General features: G+C 42.6%; 3 protein-coding genes across 5 annotated transcripts; 1 reads left to right on the forward strand and 2 right to left on the reverse strand.

Annotated features, from left to right (window-relative positions):
• Positions 1–542: 542 nt before the first annotated feature.
• On the reverse strand, positions 543–3156 carry tomm22 (translocase of outer mitochondrial membrane 22 homolog (yeast)). Its single transcript, XM_020083626.2, has 4 exons — positions 2824–3156; positions 2090–2208; positions 1791–1908; positions 543–1587 (listed from the first exon to the last, which is right to left on the reverse strand). Exons 1-4 carry the CDS (start codon positions 2911–2913, stop codon positions 1513–1515), a joined length of 402 nt encoding a protein of 133 aa, XP_019939185.1. The 5' UTR covers positions 2914–3156; the 3' UTR covers positions 543–1512.
• Positions 3157–4393: 1237 nt separating this feature from the next.
• Positions 4394–11279, forward strand: maff (v-maf avian musculoaponeurotic fibrosarcoma oncogene homolog F). Its single transcript, XM_020082688.2, has 3 exons — positions 4394–4634; positions 8151–8241; positions 8476–11279. Exons 1-3 carry the CDS (start codon positions 4546–4548, stop codon positions 8917–8919), a joined length of 624 nt encoding a protein of 207 aa, XP_019938247.1. The 5' UTR covers positions 4394–4545; the 3' UTR covers positions 8920–11279.
• Positions 11280–12794: 1515 nt separating this feature from the next.
• Positions 12795–24059, reverse strand: tmem184ba (transmembrane protein 184ba). 3 transcript variants are annotated; one of them, XM_069517028.1, is made up of 10 exons: positions 23729–23895; positions 23607–23646; positions 21461–21694; positions 20069–20234; positions 17624–17714; positions 17262–17429; positions 16928–17097; positions 16647–16841; positions 16396–16422; positions 15232–15672 (listed from the first exon to the last, which is right to left on the reverse strand). In XM_069517028.1, the coding sequence occupies exons 3-10, from the start codon at positions 21692–21694 to the stop codon at positions 15443–15445; spliced, it is 1281 nt and encodes a 426-aa protein (XP_069373129.1). In that variant the 5' UTR covers positions 23607–23646; positions 23729–23895; the 3' UTR covers positions 15232–15442. The 3 variants fall into 3 exon arrangements, with proteins under 3 accessions (XP_069373131.1, XP_069373129.1, XP_069373130.1); XM_069517030.1 differs by lacking the exon at positions 16396–16422 and having other exon boundaries at positions 12795–15672; positions 23729–24059; XM_069517029.1 differs by lacking the exon at positions 23607–23646 and having other exon boundaries at positions 23729–23862.
• Between the last annotated feature and the right edge of the window lie 40 nt (positions 24060–24099).

The following is a 24099-nucleotide window of genomic DNA, read 5'->3' on the forward strand; positions in this document are numbered from 1 at the left end:
AGATCAGAATATAGGGGAAATATATATGGTTAAGATATTAGCTCTGCATAACACTGCTATCAAAACTAAAAATGTTAAAATGTTGTTTTTTTCTTTGTTATGGTATGTTTATTTTTCTCTCTTCATTTTGTGAGTGTTCGTTTTGAATAAATGCATAAAAGCAATACCGACTTAAGTGGTCACAATACATTTTATTAGTTTGTGGGTGAGCATAATTGTGGCACAATGATTAAATGTGCAGTATCTTTGTTGCAGTCATTAGGTGCTGGGCTCCAGTGTTCAGGTAATCAAATTCACTTATTAGTTGTACCTTTGCTCTTCTTTCTATTAGAATTACTACTGTGAAAAGCCATTTGAAATATATTTCATATTCACAAATAATTGAGTTTGGTGAAGAACTTATCTTACACTTCTCCCTATCATTATGATATTGTAAAACATTTATATTCAAAAAATATTTCTTGACTCTGTCTGGGTAGGAGAAGGACTTCATATGTGAGCAAATGCACAATCAAGATGCTGGAAGAAAACTGGGATGTCCATTTGATTTGGTGTTTTTTATTCCCACAGTCATGTTGAACACAAAACAGACATGTGTTTGCTTATTGAAGGACAGAATGTTACAGAATGAAAATTGTCATATGAATGGGAACAGAGAAAAGTACATAACAATCTCTCTCAGGGAAATATTGAGATATTTAGCATCAAAGTTTGTCCACAGACTAATGAAACATTGCCCGTTTTAAATGCCAACAAAACTGTTGTTGTACACACGATTGTTGGAGGACCAGAACAATTTTTCAATAGTTGATCAGAAACCCAGAAACTGACTAGTTTAAAGTGAGACCCATTTTGACATATGTGAAATACGGTCAGAATCGCACCACATAGAAAAGATTATCACTTAGCATGTAAAATGTCAACAGGCCATTCTGTCGACCACATTCCCGTCAATTACTATGGTCTGCTCCACTTGTCACTATTCATCAAACCTGCCTGTCAGGTTATTGAAAATTATACTCCTAATACAAGTGGAAGCAGAAAATACATGACAATGGAGAGAAGTGCCAACAAACGTATATAATGTTCTTCAGACTGCAAACACCGACACATACAATTGGTAACCTCCAGATTTTTTTCCTCTCATCTTATCCACCTATAACTGCGTTCCTCTACATTATTTATGCTGAAATAACAGTTTATTTTAAAAAAAGAAAATAGAAGCAGTGCTTCAGGAAATCAGTCTCTGCGTGATGTTGGTGTAAGGAGAGACAGCGAGAGAGAAGTGTCAGAGATGCTTTACATCCTCCCGCTCCTCTTTCGATCCATTAGCCAATCCAAAACTTGGAGTGAGACTAATGTTGTACCGTTGGTACACAGCTTTGCTCTTTTTTATTTTATTTACTGCAGTTCTTCGCTCTTCTCCATGGTCTCTCTGTCTCTCCTTGTGAACGACCCTGCCGTGTGGCTAGCAGCAGATGTCAGGCTTATGTTGGTCCTTCCTGGCCCGCCTCACATCTTGCCAGGTGCAGGCGGCATCATGCCCGGCATCCCTCCAGACATCCCAGTGTTGGGTCCTAGAAGGATCTAGAAGGGAAAGAGGTTATTGGTTTTCATTTGCAGTGCCGCACTTGCTTCCCCACCTCTTTAAAATATGTGGGTTTGTGGTTGTTCTGCTTAGATGGTCATAGTGCAATCAAACTACTACTGAGGTACATTGGCAGTTCAGCTGGAATGCCAGCAAAGTGTTTCTCAGCTGTTGCTTTACACACATGCACACAAACACTCACCTGTCTCTGCTGCTGTAACTGCTGCTGCTCCAGCTGTAGTCTTTCCGTCTCAAACACCACAGGCAACACCAGGATCATAAAGGAAGTGGTGCCCATCCAGAGTGCAGAGCGGGAAAAACTGAAACAGATTAACAACCCCATTAGCTTTCCGTTTCCATTTCCATCCATCAGAATTAACATAGGTAAATAAAAATCGGTTCAAATTCTATGATCAGCTCTGTACAGGACACTTTTTTAATTGATGTAGGTCCCCCTTTCTCACTTTTACCTGATGGGAGGAAAAAGCTTAAGAAACAAACCTGTAAAACTTCTTGGCCAGTGAGACTGAGCACTGCGCCGACACCTCGGCAGCCGAACGCACCTTGTCTGGAAACATCTCTGTCAAGCCCCACAGCCTCTCCATCAGGGTCTCATCAAACTGAGGACACAACAGACAATACGTGTTACTACTGTAAGACTCAAGTGCAAAATTTAACTACGGCTTTGAGGAAGTCAATGTGAAGATTATATGACTCAAAAGCTCTGGTCACAGGGGTCTAAACTCAGACACACTACGTACTTATCTTGGTTTGTAATCACTGGTAATCGCTTGTATTTCTATAATTTTTTCATTTATTCTTTTGTCTAGAAGACTGAACTAAAGCTAAACTATTGGAAATACTGCCTCGTGACTAAGAACTAATAAAACCACATGCATTCATCAACTTAGTGAATTAGTGCTCACCTGGTTTACCACCGGTTGGATACAGCTGGTGTTACAGTGAGAAATTCACTTGATACAACCAAGACAACAACCTCATAAAGAAATGAACTGCTGATTATATGAATGAAGACGTATCGCTGCTTTAATTGTGCTTTGAGCTCACCACAGGGTTGATCAAAGCCCGAGCGGACAGGTAGCTAAGACAGTTAGCCTCAGTGCAGCCCTGCTAGCTCGCCGTGTTTGGCAGAGACAAGGACACACTGGACACAGGATTTTCATTTGGACCTTCATTCACATTCTTGAAGCACCAATGAGTGACTACACACGTACGTCTTCATCTTCATCGTCGTCAATCTCGTCCTCGGGGGGTCGGATCGACACCGGGCCCGCAGCTGGGGACAGCTCTTCGATTGTGGGCATGTCTCCTGCTGGCTCCGTTCCGCTCCTCTCTTCCTCTTCTGCCGGGGCGACGGTTTAAATTAGTGCAGTTTCTTTCCGATCACTTGCTGTCGCCTTTCAATGAAGCTAATGCTAAGAGGCGTGCTGCAACGACGGTCTGAGGTCACACAGTCGGAAAAACGTGAGGCTTTTCCGGGTGGAATGACGCAAGCAGGGGCAGGGGTCGGTTTGTACTTCACCCAAGAATATACAGCGCCCTCTGCCGTCGAGGATGTCTTAAAGCAGCCTGTTAAATTGTCATTCACTCACTGAAAAGTAGTCATTTAGTTATTTAAATGTAATACAATGTAACTTGTGTTGTGTAGTAATGATTAAGTAATGTTGCATTTTACTTCCCTAAAAATCATTATGAGATAAATCCAACATTTTGCAGAGTACAGATTTTTCTGGCTATAATGTTGCATTTTAAACTGCTTGACTTGACAATATTTCCCACTGTTTTGCCACCAAAGGGTTACAGCCAAGAAATACAAGAAAATTTAAAAATTGTTTACCAGCCGCAAAAGGCAACAAACGGCATTCATTCAAAATTATTTGTTAAACAGAAAGGAAGCTTTGTGGTGACAAATGCTCTCCCCCAATGTTTTTCACTTATCTTTGCTTTATGCCTTCACACATCACTTTTAACGTAACTGTGCTGCTACCCATAGCATAGCATGGACTCGATACATGTATCAAAATACAAATGTGTTTCAATAAAAGATGCAAATCTGTGGCACGATCTTGAGGATGGAACTGAAAGCATGTGATGAAATGTACAGTTTAAAAATATTGTTAAAAGGTCCAGTGTGTAAGATTTAGGTGAAAGGGAACTATTGGCAGAAATTTAATGTAGAATAATTCTCATGATGTTTTCACTTCATTTCATCTAAATTGTATGAATTGTAGTTTTCTTTACCCCAGAAAAGGCCCTTTATATTCAAATACTTTATATTTACATCAAGGGGACCCTCTCTATGGAGGCCACCATGTTTTTTACATTAGTCCAAACTGAACAAAATAAACACCTTTTGAGTTTTTATGACAATTAAAGGCTACCACAGGTTCTTTTTCATGTTTGAAAGGAGAGGGTGAGGTGAGGGGTGTTCAGCTGCAACATGCAATTTCAACACTAGATATCACAAAATTCTACACACTGTACCTTTAAAAATAAAGTTATAAATATAAGACATTTTCTGTCTATCTGGGCAAAATGTTATTTTCTGTAGGTCAGCATTTCTGACACGTGTTGTAAAGTCTGTGTGTTTGGAGGGGGGGGGGTGAGGGTTTCAGTGTTATTTACTTGTTTTAACTCTGCTGACATGACAAGCTGAACAGTGTCAGTGCGGGGTTGCTCCTTTTTTGACACCATGAATGATCTTTTCCACAGAAGTTGTTGTTGTTATTGTTGGGAGCAGTGACGGGAGGAGGAGGAGGAGGAGCAGGAGCAGGAGGAGGAGGAGAAGGAGGAGAAGGAGTGGGCTGCTCATGGAAAAGTTCTGGGATTCAGGGATTCCTTGTTTACATCCTCCCGGAGTACGCCGCGGGGGCGGGGTTTGACTCCGCCCTCATTCTTTTGGCCTGACGTCATTGTCGCTCGGTTGTTTTTTATGAATGAAAGAATCCAACCTCAGAGAGCAGCGGAGTAATTCCGGGAAAAGGCGGACTGACATTTTGTCGCCAGAGAAGCTTCGACACGGCAGGTAAACCACCGCTCCTTTCATTAAAACACCGACGTTACGGAGGCATGTAGCCGGGGTTCGTGTGTCACTGCGGGGTGGCGGAGGTCTGGTGTCCGCCGGGGACTCGCAGAACAACCAAGGACGAGTGAGCAGGCAGCTGTCTGCTCTAATCTCCTTTAGCTCGCTAGTAACCGTTGATGCTAGCTGCTAACATCACTAGCATGTTTCGCATGATGCGGCTAATCTGGCTCCTCTCCTCGTATTTAGCCCTCAACATTAGCAACATTTGACAGCCACACGCGTCCCTCACTTCCGTATCTAACCGTGTGCCTTAAAGCTGTTTAAATGGATTATTTAAAGTCCTGCTAAAATGGATGTCGTGGGCACTCGTGATGGCTGTTTACTATAGCAGCGGTAGCGGCGCCTTCACCCCGAGCTGTCCAGCTCCTCTCCCTATAAGGACAAGGCTGGGTTGTGGATGTAGTTAGATGGTCAAACACACTTTCCACGAGTAGTCTGGCGGCTATTTGTTATTTACTCCTTGATAATCTCCAGAATGTGCATGTGATGGACTTCATTATTTGTTGTAGCCTAGAGCTGCGTCGACTTGTTGCGTTCCGCTTTGATCGCGTTACTTAATCAGTCCAATGTCCTCTAAAGTGTCATTTATGGAGAACGGAGAAGTTGAAACGATACATGTTGTTTTTATGTAAACACAGACAAGTGGTCGGGGCTGTTCCCAGTCTGTTTTTGTGGGGGGGTGACTGTCTCAGTCTTAGCGGAGCTGAGTGAGCGGTTTATTGCTGAATCACCCTGACTTAACGAAACGGCCGTGGCTTCGGTTACAGCCGGAGTGGAGTCCACCGCCGGGCTCTGGTCTGTCCGACCACCGATGTTCCTGCAAATCCTCCAGATCCCACGCATTCCGGGAAATGTGTTGTTTTTGTCAGCGAACTGCAGACGATGATGGCCAGTGTTTATTCGCCTTAGCTGGATCATCTCATTATATACAGTGTTCAACAGCAGTATGATGATTTGACTTTATTTATTATGGGTATTTACTTATCCATAACTGTAAAATCATGAAAACACAGCTTCTATTCAGTCTTCATGAAGTATTTATTTTGTTGTCATACAAGCTCTTGGTGTATAGGAAGATTAAAACAGCCACAAGAAATGCTGAACTTCATCAACTCACTAACATGGTGATGTAATGTGTACGTTTACCTAATATTAAGTCCATAGCTTTCCCTGATTGTCATTTAAAGATAAACTTAACATTTTGCAGAGGACAGATTATTTCAAGTCCAAAGACAACTGTATTCTCTCAAAGCTGTGACTTGTTTATACCTTTTCACAGAAGACATCTTCACACTGCTGTCAATAATGAAAATTAATTGAAAGGATATTATGTATATAAATGTTAGAATGCTAACGAAGCATTGTTAGATCATTAGTAACACAGTCATTGCCCTAATAAAGTATTGGAACATTATTACATTGCTAGAACTGTAATAGTGGCATTTACCACTATCACTATATAACAGCTGAACTTTATTAATGTCTTGGAATCATTAAAGCCCCTCTACTTTAAACATATATTCTAGTATATTTGATTTAATCTTCAAAGTTACCTACGGGAATTGCAGGCCTCATGTTACGTTGCGGCTCATTTTTGCTCTCGGAGTTCAGCCGGGGTTCAAGGGGGTTTGTATTTGTAACTGACCTTGAACTCCCTCACCCCCCTCATTAAAACAAAACTCAACTAAATCTGATTTAACTCACATGACTCCCATTTGCATCTTTTCTTCCTCCCCCTGTCATGTCTACTTGGGAATGTGTTTTCTCTGGTAGTGCTGGAGTCAGCAGGACAATCTAAGTCTTATCTTTACATTCACTGGTATTGTAGGTAACTGTGTCCACATACACTTTTATTTGACAGCCATAAACAAAAAGGCCATTGATAGCAGGTCAACTCAGGGGACAGGATGTCAAATGTTAATACCCAGTTTAAGTACAAATTCATCCTAACCCCAACCATCTTTTGTCAGGGGTATAAATGTGTTCAAATTCAATATATCGCATTGAAAAGCAGACAGAAATCCAATCTAACCTGCAATCGTAACACTAAATTGCTTAAACTCAGACTTCAAGTTCAAACAACACAACAACAACAGATATTCCCACGGGTTTCATTGAAAACAAACACCACATCCCCATCTTCAAAATGTTATTGTTGAAAGACTGGAGTTACGAGGCCAAAACGAGATGTCAAAGATCACAAATATGCTTTGGAATCTGCAAATGACTGTAATCACGAGGCTGTGAAATTTAGCTGCAGCATTACCTCGTCTACATTGGTCTGCTCCTCAAAGAAATATGATAGTGTGAAGAGTCGGCTCACTAAGCTGCCGAAAGCTCAACAGTAACCACAGGGCTGTATTTTGCCACTCTCTACGTGTATGTGGTATCATGCAAGTTTTTTTTTCTTACACTTCTCTCTCTTTAGGCGACAGTGTGACGAAACAAAAGCCCACCCACTCTAAAATGTTGAAAAGAAATACGAAAGCAAACACGGTAATGTTAATGAAAAGCCAAGTGCCGGGAAAACACCCTGGGGCTTGATGATGTCCAGGTTGAACTTGTTGGTCTAGATTGAATATTTAATGTGAAGAGATATTTTAGCCATACAGCCAAAACAGCCTCAGACTGAAGTGCAGAGTCATTTCTGTCAACACTGTAGTGATCCGAGCTCCACAGCTGAAGGGGAAGAGAAAAGAAAAAACAGATAGTTGACCTGTGTAGAGGTTGGACTTTAATCCCACATAACAACATTTGTGCGCTGACCTTAAGAGGAGTGCAGGAAGTCCCTGTGTGGCGTGTGCTAACTGCTCAATGAGGAGAAAATTTCCTAATAGAGTAGTGTTAAGGCGGCACAGACAAACAAACACTGTTACTGCTGCTTGTTGAAAGAGAAGAATCATCCACGTCCACCTTTAAATACTCTTGTTAGTTTGTCCCATGTACGTTTAATATACTGATTTAGTTTTACTTCAGGTTAAGTAAAAATGATTATTTTAACATGTTTACACGCTGAGCCCAGTCGATTTCCTATAAAAATAGTTGCCTGCTCTTATTTGGACTTTTTCCACAATGAAAGCTTTGAACCGTTGGTGTTGTGTTGTCAAGAGGAAGTGTAAAGGGAATTGGTTAGGGCACCTGCTTTGTGCAACCAAAGGACAGACACATGGTAACTTCCTCCTCGGCATTTCAACCAACAGAAAAACGGCGTGTCGCTTACAAAACCTCCTCCTTTCTTTCATATCGAGCCACAGAGTTTAATGAGAGAGCGCATTTGGAGAAGCATGACCGATTTGTGGGTTCTCCTTTTCTTTATCGTGCATGACTGGCTGTCTTGTGAGCGGATGGTAAATGTCAGGCCCGATACGGACCAAAGCAGCATGATGTCCTGAGTCACATGGGGTAACATACCTTTTTTTGTGTCTATGTGTGTGTGTCCTGTTTCTGTGCTTCCAGAGTGTCTGTATCTGTGTTGACTGGTGCTTGGGGGGTAAAAGCTGAAGACATTTGGATCATGACGACAGAAAGAAACAGCAAAGCCCTGAAGGTAACACACAGCCAGAAATAATACTCTGTTTTATTATTTCTAGGAGAATGAGTCATGTTTATAGCCTTGGGCTATTTTTACAAGAGGGAAAATGGCAATGTTGGAAAGAGGTTTGACTCTCCTCCCAGTTCAGTTGCTCTTTAATGTCATTTGTTGATGTCCATCCCTTTTTTCCTCAATACTTCATCCAACTGCATCTTTTCTCTTCTTCTGTCCTCCACCTCTTCCCTTAAGGTGAAGCAGGAATGTGGCGAGAACGTGCCCTTCCTCTCAGACAGTGAGCTCATGTCCCTCACGGTACGGGAGCTGAACCTCCACCTGCGCGGCATGTCCCGCGAGGAGATCCAGAAGCTGAAGCAGCGGCGTCGCACCTTGAAGAACCGGGGCTACGCCGCCAGTTGCCGGGTCAAACGGGTTTCCCAGCGCGAGGCCCTGGAGCAGCAGAAAATGGAGCTTCAGAGGGAGGTGGATAGGCTCGGTGCCGAGAACGCCGGTATGAGGAAAGAGCTGGAGGGCCTCGGTGCACGCCTGGCTGCTCTCCAGAGATTCGCCAGAGGTCTGGAGGCCGGAGGGGGCAACCTGCTGGCCACGGCGCCGCGCCTCAACACCGCCTCCGTCATCACCATCGTTAAGAGTCCACCACAGCCTCAGCAACAGAGAGAACACGAGCCGTCCTAGAAGGAGCTGCTGGGAACAGACTTGGGGAGGGATGCACAACCTGCAATGCAAACACACACACATTCTCACACATGCATACACCTGCAGGCATACGTGTACTATACACATGCTAAACAATAGGAAGACAAATAGGAAAATTGCTAAATGCTTGTTTGCGTTGAGCCCCGTTACATTACGAAGTGCATCATTCAGAGCTGCGTGTGACACCATCAAAATGACAACAGCTACTTTTAGTTTTCTAAAGCCACAGCTGAGAATTCATCCAGGACAAGTGGAGGGGTCCTCTACTTCATGCTATTTTTTTATAATGCTATAGCTTAGCCGACTGAAATTTACTCAAGTAGCTTTGTTGAGAAACTCAAGAGCTCAGTTTTGTTCAGAACAAGGCAGCAGGTGTAATGTGAGCGAGGCGTCGAGCACAGACGCGTGCACGTATGCACAGGATCCTCACAACTCGAAACCGTCGACTGACCGGACTCACTGGACTGAAGCCGAACAACCCAAACCAGAGTTACTGTACATCTCTCACCACTCAGCAAAAAAACCACCAGGGTGGAGCTGACGTATGCCATGCGCTGCTTCCTCCAGCTTGACAAACGTCTACATTCCTGGTACAGTTGTAGTCTGAAGCTAGTTAGTGTTTTCTCACAAGCAGCCCAGGGTCATGTGTTTCTGTTAGCATGCAAGAGAATGTCTCACAGTATGAATCACTTGGTCATTAACGCAGAGTTTCTCAACCTCCGCGTCATCTGATATCCAGGCAGGGGCCACGGGGGATTCCCCAGACTCCACACTCACATTCTGACATTTCCTTCATTCTTTAAAAAAAAAAAAATAGCAGTATGCCACCCAACAGCTTTCTTAGATGAGGCCATGAGGATTTTGGAATTTAAAAGGTTTGACACACTCCAGAAAAACGGTTGAGAAACGCTGTGTTCATGAATTCAAAACTGTACATGAAGTGAAATGTCTTAATTTTGGGTTTGTCAGTCTCCCTTCCTGTTCTTGCCCTTGGTTTGAGGAGAAAGTTTCATACTACTTGTGTACACACTTCCCACATTACTGCAGTGCCTTCAGTGTATGTCGGAGTTATGAGAATGGAAATGTCAGAGAGAGAAGGTTGAAAAACAGACTGTAATCGCTCCTTCTTACCTGTTCACCACCACACATTTTTCTTTACAATTCCTCCTGTTATCCCCCACCACTCGTTTCACAATCCCTAATTTTGATACAGTTTGCTTCGGCTTCCCTCCTTTTTCTATATCTGCTAGACTCCCAACAACAGATGTTGGTCATTTTGCCAAAAACGTGTCAAAGCGGAGTCGCATCTGGTCGGTATTACACACTCAAAAACGATGCAAATCCTCTGCAAACATTCCCGGTTTTGTGTTTTTATTTGTAATGTTTGTATGTGCCGTTGAGAGACGAAAATGTTGAGTGACATTTATCAGAGATATATTCTATATTTTATTTGTATTTAAAGGTAGATATTATGAAAAAGACAAGCTAACGAGTGCTGTGATGTTCTGTTTTCAGACGTACTTACTTATGACTAGTCTGGGGATATTCTCATGTCTAATAATTGTGTTGTGTGGCGACGGTGATTACTTTGCGAAATGTTAATTATTAGCTGTGTAGAAGTATGCTCAAAGCCAATGGCCATATTGCTGTATGATTTTTTTTTTGTGTGTGTGTTTTTTGCCATGTTTGTACTGGCGTGTCATAGTGGATTCTTGGAGGGATATTATTTTTCTATGATGGTTTATATGTTATTTGTGTGAGGAAAAAAATTAAGGTCACTTCTGAATTGGCCAGGCTGGGCAGAAACGGGATGTTGGGAGGGAAGGCGTTTAGAGAGAAAGATGGCGATGGGGAGGAGACGAAGGGCGAGGGTGTTGTCGGATGATGGAGAAAGAAAGTAGAAAGAAGGAAAAGGCGGACTGGGGAAAGAAGGTAGTGAGAGGTGGCGTTTGATTCACTTGAAAACCTCCGTCGGTCGCCGGCCTGTTTGAGTCGAGTCGAGCTCAAACAGGCCTGGATCTCATGGAGTTTAGGCCACTGAATAGTGCTAGCAATATCATTTCTAAGCAGGCATTGTAACACATTAGACTGTGTTGACAAATAACTCCTTTAAGATATGAGGCATATATTTAGCTATATGAATATCAGTGTGGCAAAGCATTTATTCTCAATATTTTAATGTCTCACATCTGTCAACTTGTGCTGGATGTTTTGTAATACTTGCAAAACAAAAATGGTCTTTGTATTTATTACCTGTATTTTTTCTATTGTGAAAATTTAAGTACATTGTCTATTTTAAATATTAATTATAATAAATGTTGTACATATTGTACATAAAATGGTGCGTTTGTGACTGTCAGCTACAGGGCGGAAGAGGGACCTGCTGGATGTGTTGCACAATTTGTTACTCCTGATCAGAAGATAAAACTCAAGGTTAGAGTGCAAGTAAATAGTTTCGATCGTGGATGATTTAAAGTTAAAGATTAAACAAATGAGTTACTAACTTTATGACAAAGAAAAATTAATTCTTCTAATTCTTTTAAAGGAAATAAATCCGACAGTAAGGTCATTATCTCAATATTGGCCATACATGTGCTGCATGAATCTGCTGACTCAGGTACATGAGTGTTCATGTTTACTTGAGCTCAGCTGCCAAAGCCATGACGCTCTCCTGTGAGTGTCAGGGTTATTTCAGCTGCGGCCCTGCCGCCTTGTCCTGCCATGTTTTTACATGGTTCTGTATGTGCGCAGCATAATTTGAAAAGAAAAAATCCACATAATTCAAGGCAACAGGTCTAATCTGTTTCTTTCACTTTGACATTGGTGGTTTGTAAAACCCTTTCAGCAACATTTCATCTCGTTCACCAGCTCATTTTATTTTGTAGAGAGCTGATACTTAGTTTTGCAGCATTAAGATGTGGACACACTGGTTCATAGCACTGTTACTTCAGTGAACTCATTCGTTACGGCAGACGAAAAAAAATACTGAGGCCAGCAGATTTAACATACCTGATTTTGGCAGCAAGGGGGTTATGGGAAATGTGCAACTCCTACAAATACCACTGAACAGATTAAATACCTCAGCCAAGGATGTGATGTTTTCAGTGCTGTTTTTTCTATTTGCAGGATTAAACAGAAACCACTAAACTGATTTTTTTGAAATGTGTGTGTAAGGGTGGGGTATGGGCCAAGGAAGAACCTATTATTGATTGGAGTAAAGGAGGCAGATCCAGGATCTCTTTCTTTAACATTGTGAGACTGGAGCCTTTTTCAAAATGTTGGTGAATTTCACAAGAAATAACGATATTTATGAAAAAAAAAGCAGGCATACTGAAGGGACTGTTATCTATGAGTGACTATGGTGTACGATCTGGAGCAGCTTGATTGAGTTTATGGGGACTGTTGGTCTCTAGTGTAATTATAAAAAGCTGCGTGTGAAATTAGAGCATTGGGACAGAACAGACATAATAAGAGAAGAATGTGTGAAAAACTGGTGGACGAGTGGAGAAGAACATGTATGATTCAACACATGCTCGACACTACATTGGTCTGTGTGAAATCTGGTTGAATAATCGATTTAGTAACATTCCATGGACTGTTTTTGTCAACCAATCAAACTTAACAGTATAAATCACATTCATACAGAACGTCTTTACATAGAACTTTGTCTATTACACAACCATTGATTCTCTGTCAGCACAACCATCAGGGGCAAGAAGTTCAGAATCAAACTACCGACCTTCAGGTTAGGTGGACGACCCTCTGGAGCCACAGTTGCCAGTTTGTGAACCGTGTGTTCAAAGGATGTGAATCAGATACAGATACTATTAGAAAAAACAAGAGGTTACGTTGAATACCAGACTAAATATCATTTATTATTTCTTGCAGTATTTATCCATTAGACATGAAAAAGTAGCATCATGAGCAGCTTGAATATATACAAAGAACTATAAAATCAAAATTCAACAAATTGCTCAAATAAAAAGACAGTAATGAAATGAAAATACAAAACTATGTCTTTGTTTCTCCCGTGCTTCCACATGCTGCATCAACAAGTGTATTTACAACAAGAGGCGACAGCGTTTTCTCAGCGATGCTCATGTATTCATTTAATGAGAGCAGGTATGGCATTCAAAGTGCAGTGAGAGTGACACGTTATCTGCTTTTAAAGGAGGGAAACTTCCCTTTAGGAGCTGTAGTGCAAAAAATTATAATTCAAAACTTGCATCGAAATGGGTTTTAACATAATATCTACTGTGATAGGAAAGAACAGAGGAAAATGTCTGTGTCAAAACATATAGAAGCACATAAACAAATCTGTATCTGTTATGTTAAACATTTCAAATCCCAGAAGGGGATAATAATAATGATAATAATAATGATAATAATAATAATAAAAATAAGCAACCACCCAGTGACTCAGCAATGTCTAAAACATGGGCTCTGGCTTCCTCACTCAAACATGTTATCCCTCTGATTTAAAACTAATATTATGTCAAACAGAAGTAGAAATAAAAGAGACCAATGGCCACTACACACACACATGCACGCACACGCACGCACAAGAAAATCAAAGACTGGCCATCAGACAAAGCTCTTGTCTTCTGTTGTACATGCTCGAAGCTTAAAGTGAGTGATAACTATGAGTGGATATGTTGCTGTCTACTCCACACAGCCCCCTGGTGTTCATACAGCGCTACAGCCGAGCAGTGAAAGTAGTTACAGTAAACATGTTGGCAGACTTGCTATGACTCATTCAGATGAGTCAAGACCTCAAATTACGAGTTAAAAAATAACCCCGCTCTAACTGCGGTGAAAGTAAATGAAAAAAAAAAGAGGACTGGAGAATAAAAGCAGCAGAAAAAAGAAACACTTTTTTACATTTTTAACTGTATTGTCTAACATCAGAATAATTTGTGTTTTTTAAGCTTTTAAATTATCATCTCTCATGATAAGAACAGTATAATGTGCAAAAAAAACGTAGTTAAGCCAACAAGCAAAAAAAACTGAAAATACTGAAACTTTACTGGCAAACAACAGGTCACCACAGTGGTCAGGACAAATGCAGAAGACAAATGTGGACAGATTTGAGAAATTCTTATGAATTCAGTCAGAACTTATCAGAGTCAGAGGTTGGGGAATTTTGTAAACTCAATTACTCAAACATATGAAGCCCCCTGGAGACATTTGGGGCAAAAGAATGACTTGTATCTTTCCCGCAATTATGTTCAAGGGGATTCCTTACAAACAAGCTTAAAGTCATACTGAAGAGTTTTTGATAACAAATCTGTGTGTGGGCATAATTAGCATTTGTAAATTTATTTGGTAAATTTGAAAATATCAACAAGAAGTTTCTTTGCATTGTCTGTGACACATTAATGATCTCCAGGGGGTGTTAAAGATGTTGGTGACTAAATCACGACTGGTTGAGCATGTTTAACTGTGGGACCTTGAACCGCCCAGTGGCACTAAATGTATAAAATATTCATTTCCTATGATATTGTTTGTGTACAGACAACAAGCAGCTGAAGTTAGTGTTAACCTATGTTCCTCCTGCTTTCCCCTCGATCCTGTTAACCTACATCGTGGCCTGCAGAGGTCGACGGTCTGAGTGAGACAGCTCCAGCTCTAATCTCGGCCGTTCAAATAACGTTCCTATTAAACCAGTGTAATCCTGAGCGCCTCTGCTGCTGCTGCCCTTCACTCTTGCTGCCCACTGGAGCAGATGCACTGTATAATCTATAATCTGCTCTGCCTCACTCTTATCTGTTCATATATCAATACAACATTGATCCATGTTTCCGACAGGTTTCCCTTTAAATCCATCGCCTCACTGCAGTGAAGGGCGTCCCTTAAAATCCCCAAAACAATTCATTAATTGGATAAATCCGTAACGTTAATGCCGCAACAACAGCTTCTGTTTGAAGCACATAAATATATATTTGCAAAGCAACTTATCTCAAGTTTTTGTTAATTCATTTCTAAATATTCTTTGAGTTTATCAAATTAAAAGTTCTAAACTTTTACACAACTTTTATATTTTCCATTTCCAGTTTTCTAGTTCACCTCAACTATTCAAGTATTTTCATGACTGGAGTAAAAATTGAAATAGCCAGAAAACCACTCTGAACACAGAAGGAAAACAAGACTGAGCTAAAATATGAAGTTAAACTTCACCAAGCTTCTGCTTTTCAGTCAAATATATTCTATATGTAAGAAGTGTGCAACAAGTGAATCAATCAATCATTTTCTAGCCGGTGGTTTTAACACAAAATCAGCTCACAGAGTTCCAACCAAATGCTTGCAAAGTGTGGCTGCAGAAATGTGTACGCACAAAATTCCTTAGGTTCATTAAGTCTCAAAAACAAGGGAAACAAACACGACTCCACCAATCACACACTACAGAGGACCAGCTGCACAGGAGCACCCAGTGCCATCCGCCATTAAAACATCAGTCTGAATAAGATTCAGCTGCGAAAGAGCCACTGCCTGTTTGTGCCGTTTAAAACTCGTCATCAGAGCTGAGCAGGAGCGTCTTCTCCGTGTCGCCGCGGGCGCTGACGGCGCTGTGGGTGCGGGAGACGGGCGGGGGCACACCCTGCTCCAGCGTTGACTGCTGAGTGTACTGCTGGTAGGCCGGGGAGAAGTTGTGGATGGCGTCTTGGACCATGTCGCCTGGGTTCATGGTCTCCTTCAGGCTGCTGGAGATGCTCTTCATGGGGGCCCGGCGACCTGCGGGAGGCAGACAACACCAGAGAGTTAGAGGGAGGAAAAAGATAGTGTGTGAAAAGGGTTAAAGGGGGAGGGACAAGGAAGAAAAGGATAGTCAGTGGAAGAAACATACAGGATGGGGAGAGGCGAAGGAGTGATTTAGAAGAGGGGTAAGTAGAAAAAATAGAGAAAGGGGAAATCATTAAGCATGTGTGGATTTATGGTGGAATCAAATTGAAAGAGAGGAAGATAGGTGGAGAATGAAGGGACTGTGTGAAAGAAAAAAACTGAATCAGGAGGGGCAGATGAAAAAAGAGGAGTGGAAAGAGGAATGATTTATTGGAGGGAGGAAAGGCTGGCAGAGGAAAAGAGGGGACAACAAATAGAGGCACAAGAGGAATGGGGCATCAGTGATTTAGAGGGAGACAAAAGGAGGGAGTGGGTGAAAGAGAAATGATGAAAAAGGAAGGAATTGAAAGAGGGAGAGAGGATGTAATTTAAACAGAAGAAGGACAAAAGGAAAAGGGGTTCACAGTGATGTAGAGGGATTTAAGACAGAAAGGAATGAGAATGGATTTGTCAGAGCGAAAAGTTAAAATTTTATGAAATGCTAATCACAGGTTAAAAAAATTCACAATCAAAACCTAAATAAAAAAAGAAGAACGCAACTGAGAGGACGATAAGCAGCTAAAGACAGTAGCATAGATACAAATTGGGGGGGGACGTCATCAGTATTTAACGTACCAAACTCTCCGTATGTCAGAGCAGGTCCTTCATGGTGCAGCAGAAAGAGACAAGAGAGAAATGAAGACTTGTGTAGAAACAGGGGGAAAAAACTCCACCCATTTGGTGTCAAAAAATGTGAGTGAGGTGAAAAAGAGAAGAATGAAGAGAAAGTAAATAAAGGAGTAGTTGTATTTTAAAAAAGGTCAGTGAAGAAGAAAATCCACACAAGGTTTCAGCGATCATACTTCCTGTTACAGACATCTTCTCACCTTGTGAATCCAGACTTTTGTCCATGTAGACTTTGTAGGTGAAAGCGTGCCGCAGAGCCAGCGCTGCGAAGAACATCTCAATGCAAATGATGAAGTTCTGGTAACCGGCGGCGACCGTGCCCTCGCCGAGGGACACCTCCAGCGAGTTGATCTGAGGGATGGCGCCACACTTCTCCAGGATGGCGAGCAGCATGCCTGACCGCAGATGGATAAAAATTATACTACTGTGCCTACAGCGCTTCGTGGCTTGTTTTGCACTGTTTACAGTGGTTTTCATTTACCCTGCCAGAAGGAGAGGAAGACGACCGACTTGACCATGAGGAACTTGAGCATGGGGCTGTACGGGCTGAGCAGCTCCCTCGTGGAGAAGTAGAAGAGAAACAGGGCGTACAGAGACAGGCTGACGGAGATGTTGTTGATGATGGTTACATACAAGTAACCACTGGCAACACTGTGGAAACAGGCGGAGTTAGAGAATAATAAAATAGTTAAAAGGAGTAATCCATCCCTCTTTTTTTTAATCTCTTCTCGACTCCACTTCTATAAATTTAAATAAAACTAAATCCAGGTTTCATCGATGGACCTCCGTCCCGCCTCCCCAGCTGCAGAACTTACTCGAAGTCTCCGTCCTTGTATTTGCCGTAGGCCTGCAGGACCACGGTGATGGCGGCCATGAGCGGTTTGACCACGCAGAACTGCAGAGTGGCCTGCTTACAGAAACGCAGGAAGCCGATGGAGTAGGCCTTCCCCCTCAGACAGCAGGTGCCGAACATACAGCTCGACCTGACGGGACGAAGCTCAGATTATTCCGACTGCAGCAGCGAAAATAAGACAAGTCATTTCTCATGTCTGCCGAGAATAAACAGTGTTGCAGCACCAGGATAGAAAAAATGAACATATGCATGATAACGTCTTGCTCGGTCACAAACAGCTATTGTTGAAAACGAATCCTTCGGCAGGAAACATTTGAGACTTACTCGATGGGTTTCCCTCGGATCTCAGCCATGATGGCGCTCTCTCCTCCGAGGTACTCGTAGCACAGACTCAGGAAGTTGTAAATCACAAACGCTACAGAAAAACAAGAAGAGAGGGGATTGTTAGTTATAATCTCTAAGCAGGCATCATTTCTATTTGCCATGTTTGCCTTGAACAAGTACGGGTATTATCTGTAGTGGCAGTACATTACTGTAATAGTTTCCCACCATGAAACAGACGACATGACGGACTCAGAGCACATATCTCTGCCAAGGCCAAACATTCCCCTTAAATTAAAACAAGCCTTGTAGCTAAATTTCTCAGCTACACATTGGTGGTAGTTGAGCCCTTGTTACCATACAGCAGTTGAAATAGCCTCCAGTCATACCAACCCACAAATATGTCCGTTTATCAAGATTCGCACATAATTCCCTGAGAAATCAAAAAAAATGTTGAAAAACACGCCATCTCGCTGTGTTAAAGAAAATGAACAAATTCCTGGACTATTATTTAATGGGTTCTCTCCTGACCAATACCACATCCTTCCACTAAATTTTGTGGTAATCCCTCCGGTTGTTTTTGCATAATCCTGCTAAATAACAAACACACTCATAAAACCTAACCTCCTCGGCGGAAGCAAATATCAAGTTTCATTTTGTGATTTCAAAAGCTACTTCTGTGGTCATTCTTGAGCTTACTTTTTATTAATTGTTTTTTAACTGGATGCTGAAACTGTATTTTCCACTGGTCACAAAATCTTTCATTTTAAAAGAAGGCTTATATGAGAAAAGATGCGTTCAGTGTTATCTCTCCATAATGTGGAATAATCTTCTGTTCAATGCAAATTGTAGACTGTGTAGAATGCGTTTATATATGCGAGTAATATTCACACCAAGCTTTGAGAAAATCTGACGATGATTTGTTGAGTTATTTTGAACAAACTCATGCACACACCTTTCCCCATGCATGTGACTGACAGTGGATTATCCCCCCTGTGCTGTTTCAGTGAGAGGCTGATGACGATGAGACGCTCATAAAAAACACGACCAGGTTAATCCTGTTAACCCCGTGGAGCTTACTATTCCTCTATGCGAGTGTGCATCCATGTTGTCACACACTCTCACAGGCAGGATGTGCTTGTGTGTGACCGTGCATGTGAGGTAAAATAAGGTGATTATGATGTGGCAGTTTTGAGAAAGTTTGTGGTGTTGTGTGACACACACACACACGCACGCACGTACACACACGTACACACACACACACGCACGCACGTACGTACACACACGTTTCCTGTCTGACGACAATAAGATGCCACACATGACAGTTCACTGACTGAACACAGCGGCTTCTGCACAGATCTGAGTGACGAGAACTGGTCTGAGTACAGCCCCCTGTGTCTCAGCTGTTTACCATCATGCTCCTTCATTTCTCCCTGAGGACCCCATCAGCATGTTTGTTGCCACGGTGATACAGTAGGCTTACATACAATGAGAATGGGAACTTTGCAGTAAGTTTGGTTGAGAGAAACTCATTATCTGATGCAGCCATTACAGTTGGCGAGGGAGATTTGTGAGTGCAGTTGCCATGCAACAGGTCAGTCATCCTTGCTGAGGGAAAAGATCGAGGCAGGGCTCCGGAGCGTGGTGGGGAGGGAAGGGCAATGGGAGGAGGAGGAGGAGAGGAGGAGGAGACGAAGGGCAAGAAGGGAAAAAAAGGGAGTGAACAGAGGATGGTGCCAAGTGAGGACAACAAGAAAAAAAGGAGGAGGAGGGAGTGATACGACGACCACAACACTCACAACGTTTCCAGCCAAAAGCACAACCCTGCATTGAGTGCCCCCCCCCAACATCCGAATGCATTTGACATCATCATTTCCCCGACGTAGGAAGTGTCACAGCGTGGTGACTATTTCTATCCTAAACGTCACAACCAACTGAGGAGAGAAAGAGAAAGGAGCGGAGGCAGTGAGCTGCCTCTCACAACCTGCTGCCCATTTAATATCTCGAGAGTGGTAGCTTTTGTTATGTTTGTATCATCCATTGTCTCCGCTAAGCTGCCACATCATCTTTTTCTGATCAGACACAAATAAAAAACGTCCATATTCTAAAGGATTCCTGGAATCGTTTTTTCTGGATGAACAGACGCGTTTGTTCATCTCCAATCTCATCTGATCAAAATGTGTTTCAGCAAGAGAGCTGGAAAGGTTGCCCACAATGAGGTGGATTTTAAATAGGTAACTTCTATCAGAGCAAATGCCATTAAAAGTCTGTTTACATCGACACCTGGTGTATCATGAGACACCAGCATTGCAGCCAAGATGGACGATTGGTGGGAATACAAACTGGTGACATTTACATACGGAGGAGTGGCTTTGGTTTATTAGTGCAAACAAGCTTCAGGCAGTTGGGAGTTGTCTGCATCATTGTATGTCAAAAGCACGTCCTTACCCTCGTAGCAGTCCCTGACGGTGTCAAAGTACACGTAGTACTGGTCATTGGTGAAGAAGAGGAGGCTGAGCCAGGAGTCAAAGGCGTAGATAGGGACGATGAAGAGGATCCTCACGATGTGGCGCTGCTCCCTGGGTGAGCTGTAAAAGCGTAGATGCATGTAGATCTGGAAATGATAAAGGAGACGTCTTAAACATTGAAATATTAAATATTGAACAAAAGTAAAATAAATGTTTTGAGCGTTATAATGAATATTTATAAAAACATTTGTTCTGACTGCTTCTATAATTGTCTCGATGGTCTGACAGAGGTGCACGAGGCAGGTAAATCACCAATCAGAGCTAGGAGTGTCTGAGCAGGCGTCAATCACTGCTCACTTAGCCACATGTCTGCTTCACAGGTAATTACCCAGCCTGCAGCAGCTCTCGTGTTACCACGATGATACAGTCGGGCTAACTTTAGCTTCTGTTTGATTATAACTGTGACTGGTGGTTAGCGTTGAATTATTGTATTTGCAAAGTTGCTGAATACGTCGCTGTGACATGCAGAGGCAGTCTCCCTGTTTTTTTCTGGTTGCTGTGGTTACTATCCTGTGTGCACTGCAGGGGCTCTGCGGTGCAGGGAGGGGCGTTGGAGACAGCAGTGGAGTTCAGTATGAAGGCGAGGTGGGGACAGGAAGTTATATTCTCCTGTTCTCTTCCACTTCCTCTTTCTAAATCCTAGCAACTGCAGCTTTAAGTGTGAAACTACAATTGTGGAAAATATTATGTATAAATAATAAGTTTAAAACATCAACACTGAGTCTACAAGTTAAACTGGAACAGACCTTTCAAAAACTTTACACAAGGGACTTGAAGGTTACAAGTCAAACAGCTTTTTCATTTCGTAGAGACAGATACATTTGGAGATAATCATAAAACATATGTACTTCACTTATGTCTCCTTACTGTCAGTGTCAATGATGTTAACAATTTATAAATCGCAAAACTTCACTGGAATGAGTGGAGAAAAACTATTTTTGTTTTTCCAACCAGATTTCATACAGGCTTTTCATCCACCTGGATCAAGTTTCCCCTTCATGTGTGTTTCACAAACACCTGCTGAGGGATGTTGCCATGCAACCCCCTGCCCTTCTCTGGTGCTGAGCAGATGTATCAGGATCACATTGCCTGTGCATTGAGCAACACACACACCACAGACGCGCGCACACACACACACACATGCACCTGCTACAACCAGTTTACATGTTTGTAAGGAACCTCTTTAGGAAACCCTGTCTGCTCAGTCAGACCTCATCATTTGGGTAAATACATTATCCACTCACTTAAAGTTGAAATAAAAACCTGATGATCTTAGCACCTCCCTCTCCACACGCTGTTTGCAAGTCGTTACCTGGTGACAGGTGAGGATGAGTGCCGTCCACACGAAGAAGCCTGACACAGCCTGAGCTGCAGGGGTCATGAGGAAGATCGGCTGCTCTGGGATCAGATGTGGGGCTTCAGGTAGCCATGAAATGTTGGGTCCCGTCGGGGCTGCTGTGGCCAGGGGGCCAGGCACCGCGACCAACGGAGAGTCTTCTCCCAGCCTCTCTGAGAGCAGCATGTCTCGCCTCCACAGCCTCAACATCTGGAAAGGACACAGAGGACAGAACAGATGACACATCAGCCAAGTCACCCTCGGTGCACGTATTTGTAGATACGTGGAAACTACTGACTCTCTCTCAAACAGTGACAACACTGTGACACATCCACTAAGAATTAACATCCATTTCCACCAGTAATCATCAACCTGGAATATAGATCCCACTCTCTCTGCTGTCAAAGCCATGTGTAATCTGAGATAGGAAGTCAGATAGAGGATAAACATAGACACATAGTAAGTCAACATTTCACCAAGAGTCAAGAATGTGAGCACGATAGTTACACAATAGCATTATTGTTGTTCTATAGGGAACACAAATCTGTTTGTCTTTTCATCTCCCAGAATGCTATTTGACTACAGCCAGCTAATATGCCCTTACATTTACTTTTCTGCTGTTTTAGGTGGAGCGAGTGATCTGGAAACAAAAAAAAAGCTTCAAGGTATTCCAGTATTTTGAGGCTGCAGTGATTCCTCCTTGTAGGATGGTTAAAAAAATAAAATATTTATTTTCTATAACTGAAGACATCACTTAAAACCAAACCAAATCTAGTGTTGTCAATGTATGATATATGACAACAATAATTGTTGACCAGTGAGTCAAACACGGATCAGCTAACTACAGTCTGACCAAATTCATTTCACAGGACTGGAAGTGGCCAAAAGACACGTTACATAAGCAGCAGCATGTCATTGTCTATACGATGACACAGTCATGTTCCTCAGGGTGCATTTGTTCTTGTACGCAGACAGACAGTTGCTTTAAAGCTTGGGGGGAGACAGAGACCTTGATGTTGTATCAATGAAGTGGGGGGGGGGGGGGGGCAAATAAACACACAATGCAAGACAAGGCAGAGATGACAACAATAAAAGAGTGGGTGCAAGTGCTAAAAATGGCCACTGACTGACAGTGACACCTATTATGTCTCATAGGCAGAGTGATGATTGAAAGTCACACAGCACACAGAACAAATAGTGCAGACAATGATGGGCTGACATTATGCTACACCCCCCCACACACCACACACACCATTCAGTTTCTTCACAAAACTGATTGTGTTAAGGAAAACTAATTGAATTGGGTGGTTTGGTTGAATGAATTAGGTTGTTTTAATGCATTCATACGTGAAAGAGTAATGTTTGTGTGTGTCGTCAAGGAATTACTCGTGTGGTGGGGACCTAAATTTGTTCAGTCACATTATGGGGACTTGTCCTCCTTATAGGGGCAAAAGACAAGTCCGCAGAACGTAAACCATTAAATTTTCAGGTGAAGACATAAGATTAGGTTAGGTTTAGGCAAGTTGTTACTTAGGTTAGAGTAAGTCACAAGGAAAGCAATGTAAGTCAATGTAGTGTCCTCTGAGGTCATGGAGACAAACTGTATGTCTGTGTGTGTGTGTGTGTGAGAGAGAGAGAGACAGCAGGTCATATGTATTGGTTTGCCAGCATTCAGCAAATCCACATGTGAACAAGGAGAAGTGAAGGCATCAGCATCCTCACACACACACACACACACACACACACACTACCAGTGACATGATGCTGTGCTGGATTGAAAGGACATCTGTGTGTTTCATTTGAAAGGCAAAAAAGGTCACACACACACACACAGAGAGAGAGAGAGGAATAATACATCAGAGGGGCATGGGGTCAGTAATAAAGCACAGCAACAGATGGGAAGGGGTGATGGGTTCAGGGTGTGTTGATCACACATAATAAGTCATTTAAAGGTCCGCAGACACTCTGGATTATCATGGAGCAACAACAACAGGATTCATTTTAGCAGAACAACACACAAACAACCGAGTCACGTGTGTTTCTACTCGGTTACCAGAGGTTTTATTTGAATTCCTGCTGCGGGAGTCAGGAACTGATTGGGAACCAAAGTGAAGGGACTCACCGTTACAGACCACAGCTCCCTGACGATCGTGTTTTTAAACCTGAGGCGGAGGAGGACAACTCTGGTTAGTCGTGTGAATGAGTGTTGGTGTGATGGTAAAGTGTTTTAGAGGCGACACTCACCTGGTTAACGCGCTGCTGCTTTAAAGTCCTCCAGCAGACAAACTCACGACCATAAATATAAATAACCCACAAACGGCCTGAGTTCTTCTTCACCGTGGCTCCCCGGACATCCACGCTGAGCCTTCCCGTGAACCTCCGCGTCTCCCAAACACCACCGCCCCCGCTGAAAGTTCGTGTCTCGCGTTGAACTCTGCGGCGTCATGAAATGTGAGATTTGTGTCGGTGACTTCGCCTGAGGAAAGAGTTTGTGTAGTTACAGACGCGGACTCCGTCAGTCCTCTCCGCTCCGAAACGGGATTAACTGCAGCTCACCCTGGCCCCGCCTCTTCCGAGAGGACGAGCCGAGTCAACCAATCAGAGGCTGGTTTGCA

Source organism: Paralichthys olivaceus, chromosome 21 (genome assembly GCF_024713975.1).
Source record: "Paralichthys olivaceus isolate ysfri-2021 chromosome 21, ASM2471397v2, whole genome shotgun sequence".
NCBI classification, from domain to species: Eukaryota; Metazoa; Chordata; class Actinopteri; order Pleuronectiformes; family Paralichthyidae; genus Paralichthys; species Paralichthys olivaceus.

Coding starts and splice junctions, on each gene's coding strand:
- tomm22 (XM_020083626.2), bottom strand. CDS start 2,913: ATGCCCACAATCGAAGAGCTGTCCCCAGCTGCGGGCCCGGTGTCGATC. Junction 2,209..2,823: donor ACGACGATGAAGATGAAGAC/GTACGTGTGTAG, acceptor TTGTGTCCTCAG/TTTGATGAGACCCTGATGGA. Junction 1,909..2,089: donor CTGGCCAAGAAGTTTTACAG/GTTTGTTTCTTA, acceptor AATCTGTTTCAG/TTTTTCCCGCTCTGCACTCT.
- maff (XM_020082688.2), top strand. CDS start 4,546: ATGAAAGAATCCAACCTCAGAGAGCAGCGGAGTAATTCCGGGAAAAGG. Junction 4,635..8,150: donor GAGAAGCTTCGACACGGCAG/GTAAACCACCGC, acceptor CTGTGCTTCCAG/AGTGTCTGTATCTGTGTTGA. Junction 8,242..8,475: donor GAAACAGCAAAGCCCTGAAG/GTAACACACAGC, acceptor TCTTCCCTTAAG/GTGAAGCAGGAATGTGGCGA.
- tmem184ba (XM_069517028.1), bottom strand. CDS start 21,694: ATGTTGAGGCTGTGGAGGCGAGACATGCTGCTCTCAGAGAGGCTGGGA. Junction 17,430..17,623: donor ATCCGAGGGAAACCCATCGA/GTAAGTCTCAAA, acceptor TCGTCCCGTCAG/GTCGAGCTGTATGTTCGGCA. Junction 16,423..16,646: donor CAAAAGTCTGGATTCACAAG/GTGAGAAGATGT, acceptor TGCACCATGAAG/GACCTGCTCTGACATACGGA.